General features: G+C 48.7%; 1 protein-coding gene across 1 annotated transcript; it reads right to left on the bottom strand.

The window, feature by feature from the left end:
* Positions 1 to 524: 524 nt before the first annotated feature.
* On the bottom strand, positions 525 to 24,919 carry LOC144119912 (uncharacterized). The gene is made up of 16 exons (XM_077652417.1): positions 24,865 to 24,919; positions 24,368 to 24,483; positions 22,089 to 22,238; positions 19,872 to 20,328; positions 17,269 to 17,297; positions 15,641 to 16,303; positions 14,750 to 15,191; positions 13,969 to 14,014; positions 13,781 to 13,900; positions 12,964 to 13,080; positions 9,703 to 9,783; positions 9,554 to 9,634; positions 9,228 to 9,405; positions 2,905 to 3,072; positions 1,833 to 1,967; positions 525 to 762 (listed from the first exon to the last, which is right to left on the bottom strand). The coding sequence occupies exons 1-16, from the start codon at positions 24,917 to 24,919 to the stop codon at positions 616 to 618; spliced, it is 2,985 nt and encodes a 994-aa protein (XP_077508543.1). The 3' UTR covers positions 525 to 615.
* Positions 24,920 to 26,955: the final 2,036 nt, after the last annotated feature.

The raw sequence follows: 26,955 nt of genomic DNA, 5'->3' as shown, positions 1-26,955 counted from the left end.
AATGAGGCAGTGTCGCAGTCCTATATACAAAATTTCGTCACTTTTCACTGCTATGAAAGTGCTTACGAAAAAATTCGCGAACACTGCACGCACGTTCCTCATGACTTATCAGCAGCTCCAATCTCAATACATCTCCGCGACACACGTCTGTCGACGGAGACCGGCGCAGCATACTTCAACAGCAAGATCACGCAATAAAATATGCGTTTTTGGTATTCAATAGAATTTCACTTCGTATTTGGTTAACGGTGCGTCAAGTTTAGCGTGGCGTCCTGTTGATCACGCAACAGGACGCGTGATCAACACAAATCATTGGACAATAAGCTAATTCGCTCATACGTGCTAAGCGAATAAACACTGACAAACACACAGTCAAACAGAGATCAGTATATAAGCGGCGATGACAGCACAACCTACGCAAAAAAAAAATGGAGTTCATCCGGGCGCGACCCATTGTTGAGGCGAGCTTAATTGCATACAGTGGTAGAAAAACATACTGAAGTTAAAAAAGCAAAGTTGCACGTTATAAAATTTACCGGGACGAAAAAACAAAGCAGCACAATAAAAAGGCAAGAACAGAGGGCGCACTATCTTGCATGATGAGTGCCATAAGATTCACGTCTGACTGATGTGGTTGGTGACGTTGTTGTAGGCCAGTCCGATGAGTGAAACATCCTCGCGAAAGGCGATGAGGCCCAGGGTATTCATGGAGAGGAAGATGAGAACCACCGCGATGCACTTCAGGACGACGCCGTAAGCCACCTGGTGGGAGGAAAAGACAACGGGGGCGACTACTTTTCGTGCATTTCACCAAAGTTCTCGCATTTATGCTTTTTTTTTGGTGTGGTTGGTAGCAAATGTCAGTTGAACTAAGTAAGTGGTCTTTGAAACGTTTTGCGCTTTTGTAAAACAAAGCGGGGAACATGAGACGTGCGCGAGGCGTTCACATCGTCGTGTGCACGTTCCTAAGAGTTTTTACCCTGTCCCTGAACATTTCGAAGATGATACACAACTATAGTAGGCGACAGCTTAAATAAACAGCATTTGGTAACAATGGGGCAGAGTCCGCGACGTCCTGTATTAATCCGCAGGCTAAACACAACGCCTGCGGAACTTCGGGAACTTTAACGTGCACTGACATCGCACAGCACACTTGCGCCTTTGCGTTTCGCCTCCATCGAAACGCGGCCGCCGCGATCGGGATCGAACCCGGGTACTCAGGATCAGTAGCCGAGCCTTACGGAGTGCAAAGCTATGTTTTTTTGTATCTGAGAGGACGTCAGGCTAAAGCAGAATCGTGAGCTGGTTGGTGATTTTTCAGACATTGCACGAGTGACGTACTTGGAGTCTATGCACAAGAAGTGCAGATGATGACAGGTAATCTTTCAATTCCTTCTTTGCGAAAACAGTGACCATGAAACGATTATATTAAGCCACCTTAATTTTCAACAAAGAAAGTGTTTACTTGAACAGCCGTTTGAGCGATGAACAAGTATGCTAGCCACTTAGTGACGCTTGTTTCTTCTAGTCACCGTCCCCGACCTCGTGACATTCCTTATTAGCCGCCGCGCTCGCCTTTAAAACGTTATCGGCTGAAGCTCAACGACAGCGGTTCTCGGCGTCGTTTAAATCAATTAAGAACTACCGGAAATACAAAAATGGAATCTTATATTAGCCCCAGTAAGCTATGGACAGCTGATGTCGCCCACGCAAGAAAGACGTGACCTTGTGTCTCTGAACGAAAAGCAAGCTGCACGACACTACATAGCGCAACATAGAAAACTCTGCAAAGTTCTCTGATGTGCTCAGGCGCGTCCACGGCGCATTCTCACCATCTGGGCGTACTTCGTGTGCAGGTACTCTCGCGTAACAAGCAGTGGTAGGGATACCGGCAGCATGACGTTGATGGATGCTACCATGCTGACCGGAACCACGTAGAACGAGATGGGGGCCTCCGTCACAACAGCCTGCATAGGAACAGGCACACTTCACCCTTACCAAGTTTGCGGGAAAATCCTTTTTTTTTCTCTGGGTCATTAGTACAGGTGTATTGTGGTCGTGGTGGTGGCGGTAAACATTTATTTTCAAGGAAGAGCTTTGCGCCCCCTGAGGAGGGGGGGGGGAGGGGGGGGGGGGTGTAGTTAGTCAGGGCTTGTAAGGCCTTACCTGTTTGCTGCGCCCGCTGAACCAGCTTTCTTTACTCCTCTTTGTTTCAGCTGGATACCACGGCCTCCCACTGCTCACGTTGCGGGTTTGGGATGTATTGTGCAACAACGCCATTTTTTTTCTTCTTTTGTGGAGCCATGGCGGTTAACGAATGTGTGCCAAAAAGCGAAATATAAACTTGGTCTCCAATTTTTTTTTGCTGAGGTACGGTTCAAACAGTTCTGATCATATTAGTTGCGCAACTCGACTTCAGAACATGACTATAGTCGCTGTGACCAGCTGCGGTCCACAGAACTGGCGCAGTCTGTCGGCATGGACTCCAGGCATCTCTGAACGTATTGCTTGATTTATCTCTTCAATGATTCCTTGAACTGCTATATCTACGCACTTTCGTTAGTGCATCTGTTCTAGTTTATGTCACCAGGCGCTGGTGAGTTTTCAACCATCCCGGAATCGAACATGGACAGAGCTTATGCCGCTGCCCACAGGCATCGCGGCAGCCTTGCTGATCTCCGTGTTTTGGGCCAATCTTTAAGAGTGTTTAGCTACAAATAAGATAAACGCGTTCTAGTACGAGTGCTGCGCGTAGCCGTTTCTCGCCTGATGCCGGCCACTTATTCTGTGTCACAGCTGCGAAAACGTGAGTGCAATTACGGGCTACTTTTCTAACCACAAAAGCTAAAGAAATCATGAAGGCCAATCATTACACCGGTACTGATAAGGTGCCTGAGCTCTTACCACTCGGACCACAGTGGTAGTCATGAGCCGAGCGATCGAGTCACCGACAGCCAGTTCCGAAAGGACGGCGGCCACGCTGAGCAGTATGAATTGACTAGTCTTGGTCGACAGGCGTGCCCAGAAGCGGTCGTCCAACTTCGCGAGGCCCAACTCTACCAGATGGTATTCCTGCAAGGGCCCGCACATGGCACACGATGTAAGGACTCAGTGCGCTAACAGGGAAAGCCTGTGTCAACGCTCGCATGAAATGTGGCAGGTGTTTTAGGGACACCCGCCACTAATTTTGAAGCAAAAAGCTTCACTACACCAGCTTTTTGAGCCGTCAGCGGGGCCGCAAGTTTGACCTTGAATGTAGCTGGAGGTCCAACCATGAGCTTATCTGGTGGTATTCAGGTTCGACACATGACGTCAGCTACAGCAGCGACACCAGCGGCTGTTACACTATCTCGACTTTTTAAAAAATAAACTTTTTGAAGTAACAATATGGCTTTTGCGGCACAGTAATGCGGGCAGCAGGAAACAGCCGAATCGTTTTATTAGCAAGTTTTTTAACTAAAATGTAATAGTCAACTTTTCGTTATTTAGAGCTAGGCGCAAGTTTGAAATTAGAGATTTGTACTGGCGGATGCTTAGTAGAATCAATTTTCAAAATATCGAAAACGCGATTTCTATTGGTGAAGTGGCTGAACAAATATTGGATGTTTCTTGCGGAATTCAAAAATCGCGCGTTTGCGGTGAACGCAGAGCGACGCCTATCAGTTCGCGTCACTCCATGGCGCACATGCCACGTGACCTTCTCTCCCACTCCTCTGCTGGAAATGCATGCAGCGGTGGCCGTCGCAGCGTGATGGGAGACAGAAGGTCACGTGGCATGTGACTGGATAGGCGTCGCTCAGGGCTCATCGCGGGAGCGAAGTTTTCGAATTCCGCAAGAAATGGCCGAAGTTCACTGAGCCACACTACAAACGGAAATCGCATTTTCAAAATTCTAAAAATTGATATTGTTAATACTAACAGAAAGCTATGAATTTCTTGTGCCAACAAGGCGCCTAACTCAAACCGTTAAAAACTTACCTAGATATTACAGTTTATTTAAAAATCTTGCTGGTTAAAACGATTCACCTCTTTCCTGGTATCTGCCACTGATATCTGATATTATATCCGGCAAAATCTATAATGTTACCGGAAAAAGCGGATTTTAAAAAATTAGTGACTGGCTACCCGAGTCAACACGCGGATGGGCGCCGAGGACGACAGGAGTACGGCCTAAAAAAATGGACTCATTGCCAGGTGCAAACTGAATGGGCATGTAATACCCGTGTTGGCGGACACCAAGAAATAGGTGAATAGTTTAAAAAAACTACTAAGCTGGGTAACTACTTTTTAATAGTTAACTTGAATAATTAGAGTTAAGCGCCTGGTTGAAATTAGAGATCTGCAGCTGGCTGTAGAGGAAACCAGCTACAGACCACTCACATGATCGCTGGGATCCCTGCTTTCGCCGTTTTAAGCAAACGCGGGTACTCGAACACACGTAGGGAAACCGATATATGTGAGGACACTTGTTTTTCTGTATTCATTTATATTTCCCTTCGAGCACCCATCAAGTGCATTTTGGTATACGCCTTTTCAACGGCAGCGGGTAATTTACTACGCTAAAAGGAACTTGAAAACAACTGCGCCAGACAGTAGAGCGGGTGAAAAAAAAAACGCATTTACTTAGTTAATATACAGCACCGCAAACGACCTGGCCCTAAAAAGCTTGCCACAAAGCAGACGATTGATTAAGCCAGCTTCTCAGTTTGCCGGAGCCAGGCTCTGATCCAAGGGTAACCATATGAGGGTCCTCTGTGCAGGGCTTCGTAACATCTCGCGTTTGTAGGAGCGTACAGTCTTTGCACAAAGTAACCAGACAATGGGGTTTGTTTCTTAGCCGTCAGGCGGAACACTTATGACACCACTTAAGCGCTAAGTGTGTAAGGTAAGGATAAACCTTGTCCTCACCTTTCGAGACCTTTTGGTATTTAGAGGATACCGTGCGGGATCTACTCTACGAATGAGAAGCAGGCTGTACGTTGCTCTACTAAACAAAGTCTGCTTACCCATTTACAAAAAACGATTTATACAAAATGAAGGCTGAATCATTGGTTAGTTATGCATTCTGTGTTACATTTCCACCTTGCAGCAGCTACGATTCAATACTGAGTTCGCGTTGCCTTTGGCCTGACAAGGACAAAGCTGCGAAATCGGCAGGATTCTTCTGTGACTGCATTGCATTGTGGCTATGATACTATTGAACAAAACTTGAAATTACTTGTTCTGTTTCGTTTTGAACCTCCCTGCCTCCTTTCATTTAAACAAAAGTAGCCAACATGAAGTAGCAAAAAGCAGATGCCTCCAGCCGAATAATAATAATAATTGGTTTTTGGGGAAAGGAAATGGCGCAGTATCTGTCTCATATATCGTTGGACACCTGAACCGCGCCGTAAGGGAAGGGATAAAGGAGGGAGTCAAAGAAGAAAGGAAGGAGGTGTGCCGTAGTGGAGGGCTCCGGAATAATTTCGACCACCTGGGGATCTTTAACGTGCACTGACATCGCACAGCACACGGGCGCCTTAGCGTTTTTCCTCCAAAAAAAAAATGCAGCCGCCGCGGTCGGGTAAGCCGAGCCTACTTGGTTCTGTGCCTGGCACACATGCACCATTCCTGGTGTAGATGGGGCAAAACTCATCTAGAACAACCGAACTGCGTGTTCAGAAGCTCCTCAAGCTGCTGCGACCAGGAAAGTAACATGACGATGAAGTCCGGTGAGTTTGACTGCGCATGCTTACATCACACCATTATTAACCAAATCTAATCGCTATGTATCGCGTGTTCAGCTCAAAACACGCCCAGAACATGTTCTAGGCAAGCGTTTTGCCCACACACTTCAGCTGCTTTGTCTCGAAAGAACGAGCGCGCGGGCAAGCAAAAAAATGTAACAACAGCGTCCAAGTGCGACTGAAGAAAGCATAAGCGCGCGCGCTCTTCTCTCGCAATGGCATCCCAGCCTGAGCGGAGAGTACGAGCGCACGCAAAACAAGTTTCTTTTGAGTGCACACACACACACACACACACACACACACACACACACACACACACACACACACACACACACACACACACACACACACACACACACACACACACACACACACACACACACACACACACACACACACACACACACACACACACACACACACACACACACACACACACACACACACACACACACACACACACACACACACACACACACACACACACACACACACACACACACACACACACACACACACACACACACACACACACACACACACACACACACACACACACACACACACACACACACACACACACACACACACACACACACACACACACACACACACACACACACACACACACACACACACACACACACACACACACACACACACACACACACACACACACACACACACACACACACACACACACACACACACACACACACACACACACACACACACACACACACACACACACACACACACACACACACACACACACACACACACACACACACACACACACACACACACACACACACACACACACACACACACACACACACACACACACACACACACACACACACACGGACCGCGGAATATCGAGTGGCCGTACAGACAGACTCAGCAGAGGAGCTAGTCGGACTGCCTGAACATTAACGTAGAGTAGCTCGGAGAGGGTGCTAGTCACTGACCGCAATGCCCTCCGGCCCACGTTTCAAGTTTCTCGATGATGTCTAATATTCAAGTGTACTTGCAACCCACCACGATTCACGAAGTTCAGTAAAAAAAAAAACCTTATAGGTCGGAACAATGACATTCCCTGCTCAGTGCTCGGAATGCGCTTGAGATACGTGATGGTCAAATGCATTTCATTAGTAAGTCACAAAAGCTTGCATAACGGGCCGAATAAACAATATCGTCAACCCATGTGTTCCGAAGTTTATCGTGTAGTAGCGCCACCATAGGCACCGGTGCCGCCAACGCAGACGTAAACGACAAGGGCGAGCGTGATATATAGACTAGAATACGATACTCCCTCACCGGGACTGGTTCACGCGTACTCTCAAACCCAGGCATCAGGCGCGATCGTTCTTCGGGCTGCCAAAAGGCTAAGAAGTGCTTTTGCGCCGCGCAGAGCACGGTTTGTAACCTCTGAGAGTCATCCTTGCGCAAGTGCAAGTCAGCTGGACGCCACTGCTTTATCTATACGAATGGAGTAACGGCCAGAAGAAAAGCAACTGGGTTGTGGAGCGCTGTGTGCGATGTACACGATGTGTGTCGAAGCGGTATCAGTGCAGAGTGTTCAGCTTGTCCTGTTTCCCATCAGGAGTTAAAAATGCCTACCTGCGTCAAATATGAATTGCATCGGTGCATAGAAAGAGTTATGGGGCAACTACGAAAGCACGAGTTTTAAACGGTCGACCTAACTGCCTGGTCATCGCAAAGATGTTATTCAGGGACCGTGTTATGGGAGAATGCAGGTATGTTAGAGCATTCCTAGGAGTGTGCGTTTAGCTGGAGGACGGTGTGAATGGACGTCTGCTTTGTGGACTGGGAAGCCTGTTCTCTAGCTGCGAGCCGTTCTGCCGCCCTCCTCCTTGCGGAGGTTGCTTGCCCCAATGTACACGTGTGCTGACGGCAAGTAGGGGCATTCGGCTCGCCCGAAGCAAGAACCAGCTGTATTTGATGGCCTGTACTCACCGTAGTTACCAAAACACCGACCGAGTGAAACCCTGTGCCAATGCTACACAAGAAGGACAAGTGCAGCCTGCAGCTACAGCGTTGTTTTTTGCGCTTACACATTAGATGCATCTATCTTTGTGTTCGCGCTCAAATACAGCTGTGACTAGCACTTTGCTCACTTTGGTCGTTGTAACCGCCTCGCTTGTATTTGTAGCTCGAGTGCTCAAGGGTTATATAAGTGGGTAACGCTTCGTCAGGGCTCCCCGAAGGATCGTATACTCCGGATTTTGTAACATCGTGGCTACGCACGTTCGTAACTCGTGGCTTGCAGGAAGTGTTAGTCTCGAATGGTTTAAGATAGTGGTTTGACAAAACCATATCAGACCTACCTTCTGTAAAGTTATTCCCGCATTATCGCATAACGCGCAGGAGCCCTGATGAACAGTCTGTAGCAATGCTGACTGCATTATTGAAGCCTGCCTCATCGTTTGGCGGACTTCTAGCAACACGTTGTTTGAGAAAATCGCATGTGAAGTTCCTTCGTTCGCCGCAGGCATTTGCTCCGATGGTGCACAAGGGGCCTGTAAAAGCAATCGCAAGTGGACACAACGGCCTCGCTGAATGTAGCAGGATAATAAACTCTAGCACTGAATGTTGTTTTCATTAACTGGATTTCGGTCGCTGGTCCTGTGTGCCCCCTGTGTAATGTCGCCTCGCGTGGAAGTCCGAAAGTTGGGCTTCCCTCCGCGTTCAACAGATGGCGCCACAGCGCTTTTAAAATGGCGGAACCTAATAATAGTTTGTTTTCTCGTCTATAGATAAGACATCTCCAGGCAGTGCGTTTAGTTCAGTAGCACGTGGGCTAGTCGCCGGTTCTCAGTCATGTATCAAAAGCTGATCAAATTATTGTCGACTATCACCAGCCAATCTGTCAGTGCAAGGTTCTACTTCCACTAACAAAAACGTGCTTATATTCTCGCAGAGTGACGCGCCGTAGTTCCGGAGTGACCGCAATGGTTCGCGGGCGCTGCCGTCAGTTCTCACGAAGCGAGTGGGGAACAAGCAAACACGTACTCAAACCCCAAGAGACCGTGCAATCTACCCCAAACACTATGGACCACAATACGCAAAATGTGTCATAGATGCTGGTCTATCTCACGTGGTATCAGCCTGCCAAGACACCACAGAAATAGACATGATAGAAGAACCGATGCGGTGGAAGGAAATTCTGCCCAGCTTAGATCTGAAAGTTCAGCGGGAGCTGATCAAAATGCAAGATTGGCTGCAGGAAACAACAATCTCTAGGAATCGGGGGCCAGCCACCAATTTTAGCGCTAATAAAAAAGAAGTCTCCTTTATCATTGGGGCCTTGAAATTGCAGTTCAGTGAGTGGAAAGTAGGCGTGGGGCTTAATAACAAATGAAATGCTTCCGGTGTAGGTTAATGACCTCGGTTTGTTCAAGGCAGCCCTATAGACAATTGTTCACCATTGCAAATGCTTCTGCTAGTTCGAACACCAGCGGCACCAACGAGACGCACCTCAACAGTCCTGGTGAGGGCCATGACAGAGCCCAGCATTAGTATCACACTCCAAGGCATGCGCGAGCACAAACTACGCCAGGACAGCGCACGGTGCGACCAGCAGTGGCGCAGTGATGAACCAGGAAACACCCCCAGTACCAGCAGCGTCATGCCCAGTAAAGGGCCCTCCAGGTGCCTGCAAACGCATCGGAGAGTTATGTCTCTGAACTCGGTGCATTGTCGGTTGCATCATGCGGCTTTTAAAGAACCCGTGACAAATTTCGCTCTTTTGATCTACACTCGGATCTAGGCTGAAGTCATAGTGTCCCATTTCAACTACCCACCTTTCAGGATGCCGTATGCCGTATGCGCAGGACGCGACTGGGAGACCGATCATCCAGTAGAAAAGCAAGGCCTCTCGCACGCTGCAAGTAACAATAATTTGTTATGCTTCCTCGCACCTTATGAGAACGGTTGCAACGTGTTGACTTACGTGTGCCTCTTCATTTGCCGATGGCGAACTTGGGCACTCCTGGAGATGTCCTCGTGGGTTTGTTCGTCAATATCTTCATCGCTATGGTGGAACAAAGGGTCACGTTCTTTGTTAATGTTGTTGAAGCGGATTATAGAGGGGAAAATTAAAATCGCTTGCAAATTTGTAGAAGGGTCGCAAAAGCTCTTCGCTAATGAATGCAGATCCATCAAACGCATTGGTTCGAAGAAGACGTTTAGTATTCTTACATAAGGTTTTATTAAAAGAGCGTTGTCGTCAGGACAGCATTGAAACCGGTGTGTTTGATAAAAGTCATGACGAGTGAACTAGCTAGCTGGCTAACTTAAGCCTAATATTTACCTCTTAAATAGAATTTAGCCCTGCGTCGCAATTTGTAGCTCGCCATTTCTAGTTGCCATATTAGAGTATAATTTCATTACTGCTCTACTCATGGGTACGAGGAACGAAAAAGGATTAGTGCGCAAGAGTACCGCAGTATAGCCGGATACAAATCAAGAACGGAGCGGCAAATGCCCCTCATAGGAGTCCTTCAAGCCAATGGCGTCGACCGATTCTCCTCGTTGACTGATTCTCTCCCTCTCCGAATTGACCGAACCGCTTGGACCTGCTAGAGTGAAATCAGATGATGAGGTAGATGAAAGGCCTATAACCAGAGCTTAATCGGATTAATCGCAGTGTCAGATGATGTGTTTTAGGTTTTGTAAGGTTAAAGTCCCAAAGCTACTCAGGCTATGAGGGACACTGTAGTGGAGGGCTCCAGATAATTTTGCCCACTAAGGGTTCTTAAACAAGCACTGACATCGCACAGTACACGGGCCTCTAGCATTTCGCTCCCATCGAAATGCGACCACCGCGCTAAAGAGATCAAACACGCGTCTTTTTGATCAGCAGCCGAGCAACATGACTACTGAGGAACCGCGGCAGCGCGTCATGAAAATTGGTCGACGCAATTATTATTATTATTATTACTATTATTTATACGATATCTCACAGGCCCGAAAGAGCATTGAGTGAGGGCCTCCTTTCTGGGGAATATGCTGCGTCGTTCCTGAGTTGCGTCCAGCTACAATTAGGCCAAACATGAAAAACTAACTAGGCCCATTTTCAGCTTTACTGGCACATTCATGCGTAAAACATTGTATGAGTGGCGCCCATCATGCAACAAATTCTTGCTTTCCGTGCTCCTCAAACTCGAACAGATTGGTCAAAGTGCGCAGGCTGCCATAATAACAAGCGGACATCACACGCGGTGCGTGCACGTTACGTGGCCTACCACGGTCGCGCGGGTGGGAGCGGCGAGCTGGAAAAGAGCAGGTTCCCTACCCGCCATTGATTGACACGGCTGGTCTGGCGCAGCAGTGCGCCCAGTCCACTCAGCCTTGCACGCTCAACACATTCCACGGTTCCCCCATATTCACGTTCTCGGCCTGCATCTCTATGCGCACGGCCGTTCGGTGGTCTCTCTGAACAGCCTTTCCAGCACGGTCGCAAAGCCTCTGGCCCTCTTCCGCCGTATTCTCCACCGTAGCGCGGGACTGCCCGAAAAGGACTCAATTTTCCTGCTCCAGACCATTTTTCTCAGGCGTTTTTAATATGTTATTCCGTACCTGGTCCTCACACCCTCCGACGTCAATTGCCTCAACGTGCTTCTTCGTAGGGTCTACAAGGTGGTTCTTGGCCTTTCGCAGCCTTCCGTCTACTCGTCCTCGGCCTCCAACACTGTTGGCAAGATCACTGAAGTTCATACAGCCGCCTCACACTCCCTGTGTCTGCTTACAAGTTCTCGCTCACCTCGGCGTTCGTTCCTCCACCAAGTCCTCTCGCTTCCCTAAGCCCTTACCTGGCGCCTTGTGCTCGTCCGTTATCGTCGCTCGCTTCTCAGTCCATAGGCACCCCCTGCTTAATGTTGGCCGCCGCACGGCCCGCACTTCCCATCTGCAACGTCGTTACGGCTCCCTCCACTCGGTCGCATACATCCATGATGCCACCTACCCCACCCTTTCTTAGTCACCTCCATTCGCTCCTCGAACCCTCACGTGGCCGAGGAACTCGCAGTGGTCCTGTCGATGACGCGATGACCCTCATAGCTCCGTCCATTGTGACTACATCTCGGACTCCGCTTCTAATTGACGCAGCTTTCACAATCTTACCGCACTGCTGCGTCTCTGCTGCACTGCTGCGCTATAGTTCTCTGTCGCGTACCTGCTCGAGATTCACCTCGCACTCTGGTCTGTACCCCAGGTCACTTGGCTCTGGAGTGAAATCAACAGGCGCATGCCTGGGACCGCGCTCTTTCTTACCGGGCTGACTCTCCTTCGGCCGCCTCTCCTGACACAGCCCTTCGTTTTGATCCCATTTGCCCGGTCTTCCCCGAGATTCTAGAGATATTGAAGAATTTCGCGCCAAATGTACCCAATTCCCCTTGATCAACCTCGCCTTTACCACGAGGAGTCCGTTTCCTTTCGCCAGCTTCATACCAGCAACTACCCTAACCTCGTGCCATATATTCCACCGTGCCATATATTCGCTATGCGGGGAACGTACGACTTTATACCACATTCTGTGGGTCTGCTAGGCCACTGCTGCTCGTCGCGAACGTATCAGGCCGGGAGCGTGCCGTCCGGTCGCCTGACCTCGTTGATCAGAGCCAGCTGGTTGTCCGGGCTGCGGCAGCCACTAGGGCCTTTCGGAGCTTGGACTGAGGGCTCCACTCCAAGAAACAAGTCTCCCTCAGCCTCACAAACCAAGATATGTTAAACCACCGCGCCCCAGCGGGAGCACTTCTGCAAGCCGTTTTGTTTTTCGCACGCGGAGGGATTTTGCGTTGTGGCGACGAGGATCACATTCAAAAAACATGAATTTATATAAACGTAATGATATGCCGAAACAAATTGGCTTTTTTACTTATACTCCTGTTTAGCAAAATACTTGTGGTGGTCAATGAAACAGCCTGTATATGTCTGAAGCCGTGAGTCACACGCACTGGCAGTGCGAAGCTGCTCAGATTTTGTTTTCATGCGCTCACTGCAGACGCGCTGAAGAAGCACCACTCCGAATGAAAAAATATTACATAGCCCCTCAGGTATGAAGACACTTGGCCTTCAAAAGGCCATTTTCACCACAGTTTATGAGCAACGCAGCAAGAGATATGAGGTACGGTAGACGGAACCCATTATAAGCGTTCCAGCATGGTGAGCTTTATTATGTATGGGCCAGGTATAGGCCAGTACAGGCGCTCACCATCCCGCGAGACTGGCACAGTAGATGGAAGTCCAGCAGGCGGCGCAACAGATCACAGCAACTGGCAACGATACGGCAAGCCAGCTCCACGAATTCACGGGGCAATCGTTGTCGTGGCTGTGAACATGACAGAGAACACTCAGGCTTGTGGCAACTACGACATCGAGCAAGGTTTTCCACAAGCGGTAGCATTAGCTAACTGGCTTCACATGCTCTGCTATTTGGTAGAGTTTCAGAATTGTGCTCCTGCTGACTACAATATTATCCTGGCGTGCGAAGAGCGTAGCCAGAGTTCCTGCTCAGCTCTTCCCCTGCTTTACACAAATGAATTTTGCTTCTCTGTCTCATGGTTTGCGCAGTACGGCCACGATCAGCGTTTCGTCTTCTATAGTAGAGGAGGCACTGAAAGAGGGTCGTTGAAGTGCTCAAAAACAGTCTCGAACTTCACAAGGAACGGTTCGGCGGGGCGACAGCAACGCATGCGCTCGGCTGTTGTCGGGACGGTACTGTCGGTCGCTCTTAGACGCACTCAATCTGACGGTGGCTCCGAATGTTCTAGACAAGGCAGCGAAAACACCGACAAATAATTTTAACAGCGTGGGATACGCCGATAGTTGCCATAATAGTTCCAGAGCGCTCTGGTCACGTCTCGAGAAGCAAACAAAGTGGCAAGGTCGCGTGTCTGATGTGATGAACAGAGATTAAAGATTGAAAGGTAAAGCTGTTGATTGGCGTTAATTAAAAGTGTGTTTTTATCATAATGACTACATGCAAGCTGTCCGCAGCAGCATCCGCACCGCAATAGAGAATTTCTTACCAGTCAAGGGCGAGAAGAAGAGAGTTACGCGCCGGCAGCGTGTTCAAGCTGACCAAGTTCCCGAAGATGGCCGTGTAGGCGGCTCCGGCAATGAACGCCGGTCGCACACTCATTGTAAGGCTGCGGAAATTGTTCGTCTCACGAGGCCATAAACGCGGGAGCAAGGAATAAAGGGAAAGGCAACTCACGCTCGCACCCGCAGAGAAGATGTCTGTTGCTCTGTTCCGCTTAAATCTGAAATGGAAAAGTTGCGAACCACTGAGCACTGGGCGTCGCACCCGTTTTCAGAATTGTAATCGTTCCGTTTATCCGTCACAACACCGCAGCGCCAGAATAGCACTCGACACACGCAGCACTCACTTCCAGAACAGGCACCGCATGGAAGGGCGCTGAGGACACATTAAGTTTGTTGCTTTCACTGAAAATCAAACATTATGAACTAGAAAAGACGACAAAGTGAAGTACAGGTTCCTGTGTAGAAGCTTGGGCGAATTTGTGCCGCATCATCTTAAAACAGTGCGAATGAGACGAAGGAAGAGACGCGCGAATCGACACAGGTACAACTGACGCAAACTGCTACCAAAACCTAATTGCGGTGATGCCAGTGCCTTTTCCCCGCGAATCCCTCGGGCTGGACAATACTGGCATCCACTTCTTGTGGGAGATCAGTCTTTTTCCCGTCACTGAATTATCGAGTTTCACTCGAATGGTGGAGAAACATGTGTCGTTAATATTTCGATATTTACAGCCATAAATACTTTCTTTGCTGGCGAACAAGTGCTATTAGAACCACAAAAACGAAGGCAGTTGATTTTTACTGAGAATTTTAGAATAAATTATGCGTAGTGTCTCATTCAGTTCGGATGAAGCAAGTTAGAGGCGACAACAGCATACGGGGCACCACATTCGTTAAGTCATGATGATAAGGTCAAGACAAAAAATACATCTTTGAGCGGTAAGTCAGCTTACAGAGGCTTGAGCCCTTTTCCGGAAGAGCCTTTGTATCGCTCGGCGGGCTCAATGTCGGGATTGCGCTCTGCGGATCCACCACATTCACCGTGGACGTCTGAGGCAGCGGGTTCAAGTTCGGCACGCTTCCACTACGGCTACCCAAGCTTGGTTGGGCGGACGGCTTCCGCTTCTTAAGAACCCCGCGGACCTCCTGTCTTCCTTCCGGTTCCTTCTCTTGTGCGGATTCCTGTCTATACTCCACCTTTGACTCAGGCTTCAGCACAGGTTTGTGAACCGGCGGCACCATAACAGGGGCGTCAGGCTTTGTATCTCGCACCGTGCTTTGTTTCGACCTCGACGCGCGTGACGATTCACGCGTTCTGTCCGGGCTGGAGCAGCGAACAGATTGTTCAGCCTGGGGCACGCCGTTGGCCAGTGACGTCTGATCGTTGTTTCCTGGCTGGAAGCAACGCGAAAAAACAAGCTCAGCCTGGTTTTGAGACTAACAGGAAAAATGGAAATAGCTGTGTACTGTTTTGTTCCTTACAGACCCAACATGCCCATACTGGACACATCTCCTGCCCTATGTGCGCACTACACAAAAGAGCCGCTGTGTTAATAAAACGATCTTGGGTTCCCCTATAATAAAGACGTCATTATGGCACGCTTGGCGCGCACATAGTCAAACGGATGCGCAAGAATTATCATGCCGCTCCGTAACCTGCTTAAGTGCCTCGATTACTCTAATCTGCACTTCTACAAGCCGTCGAACGCGACTGGCAAAGTTTAGCCAGGAAGCCTCAGGGATAGGAACTGCATAAAAAAAAGAGTCGTTGACCGAAATGCACGTACGTACTCAAAGTCAGGCCCATACCCAAGATTCACAGTGCTTGGTCGATTAGTACTTACCTCCTCTACCTGCTGGTCATCCCCGGCGCGCGCAAGCGAATCTTCCTGCTGAACTCGACGCCTTTTAGGGGCCGTTTTCTTTTTGGACGCCCTGGGAGAAGGCGAACCGCTTCGGCGTTCGCTGTTGCTGCTTTTGGCCGAAGGTGAAGGGCTGTTCGCGGTTGCCCTGTTGTGTGGCTTAGGCGCTGGCCAAGTGTAGGGTCTGCAGAACTCCGCAGCTGGCGACGGATCCGCCGCACTGCTTCCACTCGCCTCGAGGTTTGTCGCTGAATTACACGGTAGGACGGGAGGCGTAGGCGGAGATACAATTGCAGAAGGGGCTCTGTTCAGCGTCAAAACAGGCGCCTCACAGGGGGCTTCCTGTTTTTCACCCTCCGCTCGCAACATTTGCTCGAATTCCTTAAAGAAATCGCCCATCGGAAAAGTGCTCCTTCTCCTTTCAGCCCCAGCGACGGCCCCTGTAGACGGCGGAAGCTGGACGGGTGGACACCGCGGTGTCGGTTGTTGAAGAAGAGCAGAATAGCGCTTGAGAATGGAGGATGGTTGATTCGGCTCCGCGCTGAACGAACGGATGCGCCGAACAGGCAGGTAGGACGGCCGGTCATCGTCAAGCGCAGACCTCTCAACCGTTCCGAAGGAAGTCTTGCGAGACCGCCTGTCCACCTGCGGAGCAGATGGCTCATCATGCTCGTTTAAATTCCTAGACATATATGTTCGTATCAGTCATAGAGCATAGCGCTGCTTTCTTGTCTGCTTCCAAAAGAAGTTACTCGAATTAGCCATCCACAATACCTTCGCCGAACGTACCCTCTAAAAGCAAGACTAGTGGTTTCGAAGTACAGGTATAGTAGTATTTTGGAACAACATTGAAGGTAGAGGATGGCCTTTCCCCAACTCACAGCCATTGACAAAATAAGTGGACGCCACCTGGAAGCGCCTCCAGGCCAACACTTACCTTAACTTACAAGTTGTATTAAAAAATTACCCCAACAGCCTGTAGGGCCGCCTGTCCGCTATCAGGGGAGGTGGCCACCATACACAGCAAATCGCTGGGCTGTCAGCGCAACACGGCAGTTCTCAATAGGCAAAACCTGTGGCAGGAGCAGTGGGAGGAGTCCTTATCGAGCTAAAATCTTGAATACCAGCGACGCCTGGTGGACCGCGCGAGGTCTGCTGCAGTCTCCGCGGGGTACCTGGACTAGTGCTTTATCCAGTCGCTAGAGAATGCTTCTTTCGGCTGAATGTTTTTCATTCATTTCTGTATGCCGTTACGCATGACAGATTGATTATTTATCACATTGCTGGGAGAATGTGTTTCCTAATTCATGAATGCTTGGGTAATTGCTTCTGTGTTTATGACGTACAGTTTACTGAGGTAGTGACGCGAGATTGTAGGTAGTTGTACAGAGCAATCCGAGAAACCAGTGGCACTAGACTATAGATCTTTTCCCAACCCTCAGAGGAAAAGTTTTTTGGGCTGCGGACAGAGCGGGGGGAGATTAATCCTCAATCTTTTTTCGTTCTATGAGTACAGTCCAATGTCCAATATGTGGCACCTTTCATGAAATGCAGTAGGTGTTTGCAGCATACGCCTAATCGCAAATAAATGTGAGGCTCAATTACCGGACCTGCCACGCGTTGCGATTGGTCTGCGGGCCTACGTTATCACTGTGAGACACTTCTGTTCCTTTACGCTTATGCCATTACTTTTCTAGTAGACCGAGCTCCTTGAGGCCAGAATAGTACTAAAGATTTATTGGGATCGCCTATGTGAGATAATCAGGCGATTGGCAGCTTCTTTTTACATCTTGAGAATACCCCAGAGTAACATTAAACAAACTACTTCTTAAAGCAGCCGCCAGGACTTTGGTTAGATAAGTTCTCGGCATCCTCAGCTCATAATCATCAAGGCGTGTTCCGGTTGTCGTTTAAATGGCCCCGAACACAGCGATAAGTGATTGCGAGGCGGCCAACAGCGTGAAAAAAGGGCCCTTGGCTTTGCAAATTGTAAAGAATGATGCCTGCAGTAACAATTTCTTAATGTTAAAGTGACAGTCTACTGTCGGAGAAGGATATCAAAATATTGACATATTCTTGTAGATCTTACTCTGTGAAAACCATAGCAAGAGTAGAGGTTGCGGTTATGGCAGAGATTTATAGAAACGGCAGATTCGACGTTAGTTGCACGCTGCGTTCAAAATCGAAGATCTGCATGTTGTCGTATGGAGTGAATATACTGTACTCTATGAATAGAACTGGCCGCTATAGGGAGGAGTATCGATTCATGAAAAGCACTCTAGACGTAATTTTTCCTCCTTTTGCAACTATTTGCAGCTTATTACACGATATCAACGAGGTTTTCATCGTTCCTAAAACGTCTCCCTTTCATCAAAAAGAGCGCCACAGAAAAAAAAAAACAAAAAAATTCTTGCAGGAGTCTGACCGATATTCCTAGCCACGTTTTATTAAACTGCTTTTAAAACCACTTAAAGCTTTATTATTTTGTTTCGAATAAAACCCGCATACTAGTTAATGTCACGCTCATTATTGCCACCACGGATTGCCAGAGTCCGCCGCCTAGGCAGCGGGATAGCCACGTCTGTATTGCCGTGGTTTGTAGACACCGAATACCTCGTGAAAGCGACATTCCCATGTCGAAAAGTTACGCCTTGAATTGTTCTGGCGTATTTCTAATGCCCGCAGCATGGTATGAGCTTACCTTGGCAATAGGTTTCAGTTGCAACAAAGAAAATATTTTCAAAATATATTCGAAGATATCCCACAACACTAGAGACTAGAGCACAGGTTGGCGCCACCGTCAGACGCGTCGCTGGATAATAAACAAGTGATAGCCAGGAGGTGACTTCAAACCTAAACATAATAATAATAACAATTGGTTTTTGAGGAAAGGAAATGGCGCAGTATCTACCTATGCATACCCAAATCCAGTGGTCATGAACGCAATGTTCCCGGAAATAAGATCGGATGAGTGCCATCACTGTGGCGAGTGGGGGTCCCTCGACCACATTGTCTGGAAGTGCTCTTTTTCCCCGGGAAGCGAAGTGAAAATCGATAGCGAAGAAGCCTGGGAGGCCCTGCTGCGGACCTCGGACCCCGAGACCCAGCGGAAACTCGTCTGACTGGCTGAGGAGGCCGCCGAAGAACAAGACATCCCGGCCAGCATCCAAGGCGGTGTTTCCTCCTGACATTCTCGGCCTGCGGCCTAGGGTGCTGGGGTACGCACCTTCTCTCTTGGACGATAAAAGTTTGTTCTCTCTCTCTCCCTTCATAAAATTCAGTAAACTGTATCCTGAAACACTGACTTTTCGCGACTTGCACAAATACTTGTTTATAGTTTGGTTTATGGGAGTTTAACGTCACCGAGCGGCTCAAACTTTGAGGGACTCTGTAGTGAAGAACTCCAGAAAGTTGAATCAACTGGGGTTCTAAAACGTGCACTGACATTGCACAGTAAGAGGGCCTCTAGTATTTCGCCTCCATCGAAATTCGACTGCCGCGGTCGGGATTGAATCCGCGTCTTTCGGGTCAGCAGCCGAACACCATAACCACAACACCATAAGAGAAATCTATGAAAGCGTGCTCTGGAGCAGTCTACAGAATTGTAGACTGCCCCAAGGTGCCGAGCGCATTCCTTCACGCAAACAACGCCACCTTGCATTAAGAACCCCAACGCCTGCGACCTTAACGGTCGTTGAATAGGATGAGAAGCGGATAAGTAGCGAGCTGGCCAATAAGGACCACCTGTATGAGTTGCCATCAGCACATTGCGAATTACCTCGCGGAAAGTGATGTGCACGTGCAATGGAGCGCCCCTTGAACACCTGGGCATCGCAGCCACCGAGTTGTGGGGCGACAGTGAGAACAATATAAGGGTGGTGGACGATGATAGGCTCGGCAGAATCGTGTAGCATTTTCTGTGAAGATGCCAGCGAGAACGCACAGTCTCGCTTTATGTCACGTCTGTGTGATACCACATAAAACGCCTAAACGATTTATTGTGGCGCTACTCGGTATCTTTCAAATTTACATAATTAATATCCTCTAAGCTTACTCGGGAACCACGCAAATTCCTTAGTTACGGTTTCTATTTTTTTTCACTCATGCGACGGTTAACTTGATAGAAAACAAGTGTAAACAATCGCGTATTACAATTCCACATAAAGTACTGCCACATGTTTCGTACTCACGGTATCCTGAGTTCCCGGAGCACCTGATCTTCCGAGAAGGGGCGACGCGGCAAACACCTTGTAATTCTTCACAAGCGTGCTGCTTCCGGAAGCCTCGCTGGCGATCGTGGTCTCGCTGGCGAGAGACACGCTCCGAGCCTTCCTGCCAAAAGCGTTGAAGCTGCTTTTGCGGCCAGTACGTGGACGCCTCCTCTCCTCCAAGTAGATCCAGCTGCTGGAATGGATCCGCTGGTCGGTGCCCAGAACCTCGTCGTGGACGGTGCTGACGAAGCGATCGACGAAGACGGCGCTGAAGACCACGATGAGAGTGCTGGGCAGAATCAGGCTGAGCGCGAACACCACGAGCTGCATGTACAGGAAGAGTGGCTGCATCCGCAGGGCGTAGCGCTCCAGCGTGAACAGGCAGAGGCGGAACAATACAGTCGTCTCGTCGCCCACGATGGCAATGGCAAACAGCAGGGTGGGAACCAGTACTCCGGGCTGCACAAATCGATCGGAAAGTGAACACTAGGGCGCAGCTACTTGAAATGTGTCTGCGTGATTTACACACAGTGTGTCGCCAGGACTAGTTGATGCATTACTGCAATTACATTACAGCACAGCAAGGAAAGATGATGACAGGACAGCGCTCTGTCCTGTCAACTTCGTTCCCTCCTATGCTGTCTCTCTGCAGTTAATATCAATTCCAGTAATTCTACACTGTGTGGCAACATTCATGAACACCAAGGAGCCGACTTGAGGAGAATAGGAAAGGGGCGCATGGAAGCTGCTGTTATGAGAGTCGTCAAGCAGCGATTCCACAGCACGTGTACACGTTCACCCTAGGCACGTGGCAATGCCATCCTTACATTTCGTGAAGTGCATGTCGGAGAGGTTCAGCAGTCGACTACGTATTACGCGCCGTCACCAACGATCACGCTCTGCTTGAAAATATAGCATTACTATATGCGCACAGCCCGCGTGAAGGGATTTCCTAAAAGAAGTGTCACGTGTTGATTCGCTGAAGCTGCTCTCAACATTGCACTACGTCTGATTCTAGCACCAATTTAAACGCGCCACACTGAGCACCTTACATGAAATTCCGTACATATTAAAAACGCTGGGCTTGCATTACTAAATGCTTGATTGCCTGCAATTCACGCTGCAGCAAAATCAAGCCGAGCCAGGTAACGTGCTTTATTTCGTTTATTCTTTCTCCTCTGCTAGTTTTCTCACACATTTTTCCGCTGTGTTTGATGCTGTCATCACAAACCATGCTGCCTTCTGGGCACTGCAAGTTTTGTTTTTGTAATCAAGCAAGTCAGTTTTTTTATAGGTGGAAAAAAATACGAAATCAGCCTTTTTTATGACTTGATCAAACACAGAAGCGATTGGCAAACTAGAACACGCGGTTATGCTGTGTACGCACACGAATGACCACACATGGCAATGGTGTTTATCTCCTCAAGTGGTAGTAGCTTCCGGCCTTCAGCAACAATAAACGTATTATGTCCAATTTGCCAAGCAGAATACACCGTTGACATAGCACGACTGTCTTTGCAGACAGATGCCTTACACTGAGTAAGAATGGCAAGCTGGGCGAGTTGGTTTGACATGTTAACGGTAGTGAACAGCGCGAAATACCCTGTCACTGCCTTTCGCGCTGTTCACCACCATTAGCGTGACTTAGACTGCTTTCCAAAAAGGCATACATGACGGTTAGATAATAGCGCGTAATTAGGGGTGCGTACAAACCCGAAAGTCGCCTATGCGCAGATATGTGCTACCTCGTAGCCGAACTTGTTCCCGAATGTCGTCCAATATAAGCAAGCAGCTTCTGCACCTTAATGCTGCCAACCGTGATGTTGGCGCATTTTTGTGTTTGGCAGCAGGGAGGTGTGCTGCTTTATGAGTTTTTCTTTAAGCTTAATGTCCCGCTGTTCAAAAATTCACGCTATCAAAGCACGGAGCCAGAAATATTAACAATCGCATTTGTTTCGACTGCAGCCTGGAGCACTGAATCGCAAATCTTTTACTCAATTCAGTGTAGTTTCCCCACTGGCCAGAGGATTTTCATTGGTTATAAGAATTGGTAAACACTCGCGCACCTCCTAATTGCGCAGCGCTTTTAAGGACAGTTTTGTGAATTGAATTAGGTGCACGAATCCACTCGAAGGGTCATCAGCAGTTTGAAACACTGAACGTTCTTTAGGAAGGGCGCTTGCCCCAGCCTCAGGAATGTAAGTGAAGCTTGTACTAACGCCCATGTATTCGGCAGCCAAACTGTCCGCACCGCGCACCCCGCCCAGGGGCAGGATGACAATGGGCAGCATGGCAGCGACCGTCGACGGCAGGAGGCGACCCATGAGGCCCACCACTGTCAGCAGGACGCAGTAGACGAAGATGCCCGCCTGCATGCGGAAGGAAGCCAGCAGGCGTGTGCTGACGATGCATCGATGTCCAAGCAACGTGCTTTCAGCGAATCGTTAGGATTTACTTTAATGTCCGCTAACACTTCCCGTGGGAAAAAGATGCCGCAGTGTGTGATACCAGTACCGGCTCGTGCCCCGTTCCGAGAAAGCGGTAAGACACTCCTATACACCAGTGGCCATTGGGCAGGAACAACGGTGAGTTGCAGCTTTGTACTGAGTACGCTTTATTTGTTTATTTCACACTGTTCGCCTATTTTTAAAATCAGAGCGCATGTACGGGATTCTTACTTTGTTCTCAGAGAATTAACTGGGAAATAACTTTCTCCGTAATTTGATTGCCGAAATCAGTTTGGTCGCCACTGGATGAATTTTTCGGCAGACATTTCTACTCTTTTCACTAAAGAACAGGTGTATAGTGACTGGATAGCCAAAATGCAGGAGCAAAATCACCGAAGTAACACCGAAACGAGTTACTGGAGAAATATCTTAGTAATAAGTTTTTCTTTAGAAACGTCTGTGGTGGTTACCGACATTAATTGCATAAAGCGCTCATGTTCGGTAGAAACCTTCTGGAAAGTGGTTGCATGCTACTGAAATTTGGAGGCTTTAAAGCTTTGTCAGAACTCGAGAATAAAAAGCCCGAAACACTGTCACACGAGCTTTTGCTGGCATCCTAAAGCACTGGCGCAGAGCTTAGGCTGATGGGAACTACCTGTGTGAGCTATATTCCTCAGCTGTTCTGACGCCCCGCTGAGAGCGCTGTGTGACGTAGGCCACAGACCGGAAGAAACCATTCGAACACGTCAAGAACGCCTTATGTCAGCCTGTCGAGTACGACGCTTATAGATCGTTATCCGCCTTTTCGATGAAATCTTGTAAGCTCTCACAACACACTGCAGTCAGGCTCCCTGGCAATTTCATATTTGAAGTCGGATGCAACAAGGGGACATTACGGCGTCCTAAAGGCTGAGGCCCTTATTGTTTGCAGCGTGCTTTGGCAAGGCTCCACCGGCTGGGTTAAGAAGACATGTTGAATTCGCTCTGTGTGGGAAACACAACCAAGATGCATGCAAATGGCGTGTATTTTCTAAAAAAACGTGTCTACTGATGTAAAAATTTTGTTCTCGTATCACGTGTGCTCATGTAAGCGCAGCAGGTTCAGTTTATTACGGCGGAGGCCTTACCATTGGCGAATCCGGCACGTAATGCTCAGGGAACTGGAAATGTGTTTTCAGTGCATTGCCACCTCTTGTAGTGTGAAGCTGGATTGCTAGGATACAGCGGCGTTCAGCACAATAGGTAGCGAGGTTCGCTACTCGTAAAAGTGAGAACGTGGTTTCCCAGTGTTCCGTGCTTGGTCTAATGTATAGGGGACTCCTTCAATACACCCTCCCTCCCTCTCTCTCTCTCTCTCTCACACACACACACACACACACACACACACACACACACACACACACACACACACACACACACACACACACACACACACACACACACACACACACACACACACACACACACACACACACACACACACACACACACACACACACACACACACACACACACACACTTTTTAAACTACAAAGTGTCATTGAAAGCTTTATAGCTTTACTTTGCAGCCATATGGCTGCACTTGGGTGGATGCGAATGAGTAATTACTCCCTTATTACTATTCCGTGCTACTTGGTAACTGCACTGATTCGAGCAATGCCAGATTCCACGCCCGCTTGCGATCCCGCTGGCTCCCGTGAGCTTGACAGTTTGGCTGCTTGAAATATTCACTCGAGGTTTCAAGCAGATAATGAACGCCGAAAAAAAAGGAACGAAATCTCTCGCCCCTGCACTGGCGCCAATTTAAACACTGTGCCGATGATTACGAAAGGTCATCCGCTAGATGTGTTTCGGGAAGCGCCAATCGTCATCGTCTGCCGGGTTGGTTTAGAAACAAAAAAGTCTAAACGCTCTGGAAAACTCTGAAAGGTCCAGTCGTAGATGCGATAAGATAGGACCACCATAACGCAGGCAAATATGACGAATATTTTACGGTCTTTCTAGGTCCTGTATTTTTAGTTAGGTCGTCTAGCTGTCATGCCCATTCCCACCTTGTCACCAAGGACCAAAGGCAACAGGTAGACTGGCATGAGATACTCGAGGCAGTCCTGGAAGCTGCGCTCCTTGCGCTGAAGCTCGATGTCTTGCGTCTTCTTGGTTATATCTCCTGCAGGAGCGCGTGTGTCAGAAAGTTAACAAAATCGCTTCACGGTTTGCTGAATAATGCACCCGGGAAATATCAGAGAAAAAGTCTGTATGCCACAGTCAAGCATAGCTTAATTCAAAGCTATTCATTAGCCGCCGTTTGCTTAAATCATAAAGTCCAGTGCTGTATGCATTTTAAATCTCCCTGGCGTTCCCTTGTTACCATGCACTGCATCGTTTCTTACCACGGACCGTGTCCGATCGCTCCCACACAAAAGGCTAGTCATTGTAATAAGTTTCAAATGAACAGCTGCAAATGCAGGCACGATAATCCTGTGTATGTTTTCTGTAGTTGCAGGGGGACTGCGAGCCGCCATACCGAGCAGGCCACGGTATTGCCTACCTGCAGTGCACCGCTCGCTGTTCTGCGGCATTGTAGGCGGCGGGAAGCCCGTCATCCTGGCTGCCTCGGGCTGCCAGCGGTCGCCAAGACGAGCACAAGGCCGGGTTTCTGATCCAAGAAGGGACCTCAGGGAGACGACTTCCCGTGTGCAGTTCAGCTGTTTTTCCGAAGACCACAAGATGGCTGCACCTGGCTGCCTTTTTCCTCTTCTTCTTTGATCGCGCGTGGCTGCCATCACGCGGCTTGTGGCTTCTAGGCTTAGGTCCTGTCGTCGTCGTCTTTGCCATTGAGCGCTTCGCACTGTTCACGGAAGTGTAACCCATATTCGATTTCACTGCAAATGTAGGACAAAGGCTGTTGCAACACAAAAATACTGAGAAACAAAAAAACTTGGATGACGCTCAACACTTCCTTAAATGTGTAATTTGATAGTATTAAAAAACCCTCCCGCCAAGATGATAGATAGATACATTTTTTTAAACGAAGGCAAAGAGGTCGGCCAGAAACATTGAGATTTGGTGTGAAAATTAAGCTTAAATCTATGTTAAATGACCGTTCGTGACAAACTGTATGCAAAGCAAGAGCCATCGTCAGGCGTTTCGCCTTTTGCTCTTGCTCTACTTTCTGTATCAGAAAAGGAACAAATAAATCAAATCAAATCATATAAAATATCTGGCCTGCTACTCTGCTCGGGGGAAAGAGGCAGAAAAAGAAAGAGGGTCGTGATGGGCGACGATGGGATGAGAAGAGAGATGAGAGTATGTGCACGCACATTCGATGGCATCACAACCGCGAGTCGATGCCCGTTTCACCCAAAAAACTTGAAAACGCACGCATTGCCTCGGTTGCTTGCCAACTCTGTGGCCAAGCACCTAGCGGTAATTCCTCAGTGAGTGGCTTGCTATCCAGACGCTTAAAGAAAGCAGCCAAAGTTGGTCTTTGCGCGCGTATACTGGACAAACCACTAGCACATGCTCCACATTCCCAGCCATGCCACAGGTGGAAGAGTCTGCGATGTCCGCTCGTCCAAATAAATGTAAGTACTTTCTCGTGAAAGCAAGGTCTAAACGAAGTATATGCATCAAGCATGCACGAGGCCGCGGAATTTCACGCGGTACCGAAAATTTCGCGCCCGGATCTAGTCTTTTCAGGCGGATGTGCCGAGTGTCTGGCTTGGCCCAGTATCTCGCCGTCGCAATCTCCTTATAGTTCGAGATAAGGCGAGTGGTGTCCGGTCTAGAGAAATGCACAACTGTACGGAGGCCATTGCTGAGAGAGCTTTTAGCTTCAGCATCGGCCTTCATATTTTCATCCAGGGATCTAGTGAAATACTATTCTGTTACCTTTTTCTTGAGCGAACGAAAGGGGCTCCGTAATCTTTGTTGCCAGAGACTGGTAGGCGGTGTGGCGTAGAAACCGTCCTAAAATTTATAGTCCAGGCTTGGAGTCCGTGAAAATACACCACCTTTGAGGTTGTTCCTCGCAGATGTATCGAATCGCTTCCCTAAGAGCCACAAGTTCAGCAGCGGTTATGTTGAAACGTGGCGTCTAACGAATTTGACAGTTGTCTGCCGAGAGGGCCTCACCACAGCTGCTGTCGATGCATTAGGTGGCAGATATCCGTCATTGTATACATGAACGTAGTTCTGATATTCTGACCAGATATACGCCCTCGCAAGTCGCTTCAGTGCAGAGACTGGTATCACGAATTTCTTAAGTATTCCGGGAACATGCAGACATACGGAAGGCTGAGCCATCGCCCACGGTGGCTTGATGGATGATATGGAAGGGCATAGTCTGATGGTATTTGAGGCTGATGGCTGCGGAGTGCACTTGAAAAACTGCTGTCCGGCCACTCGTGCAGAATCTTCGTCAACGGGTGACAACGGTGCCGGGTAAGTGAGCGTAAATACACGCGAAGTGGTTCACGTGGCAAGTATATCGATATTGGGCTGGCACGTGCTTCCTCAATCGTGTCTTTGTTAGAGATGCGCCGCGGCAATCCAAGCTAGAACTCTTTGTTCATTCTCATCACCTGCTTAGAGCACTTGGAGGGTTAAGTAATTTTCTCAGCTTCGAAAAACTATTATG

This window comes from Amblyomma americanum, chromosome 2, assembly GCF_052857255.1.
Source record: "Amblyomma americanum isolate KBUSLIRL-KWMA chromosome 2, ASM5285725v1, whole genome shotgun sequence".
NCBI classification, from domain to species: Eukaryota; Metazoa; Arthropoda; class Arachnida; order Ixodida; family Ixodidae; genus Amblyomma; species Amblyomma americanum.
This window is presented reverse-complemented; position numbering and strand designations above follow the sequence as displayed.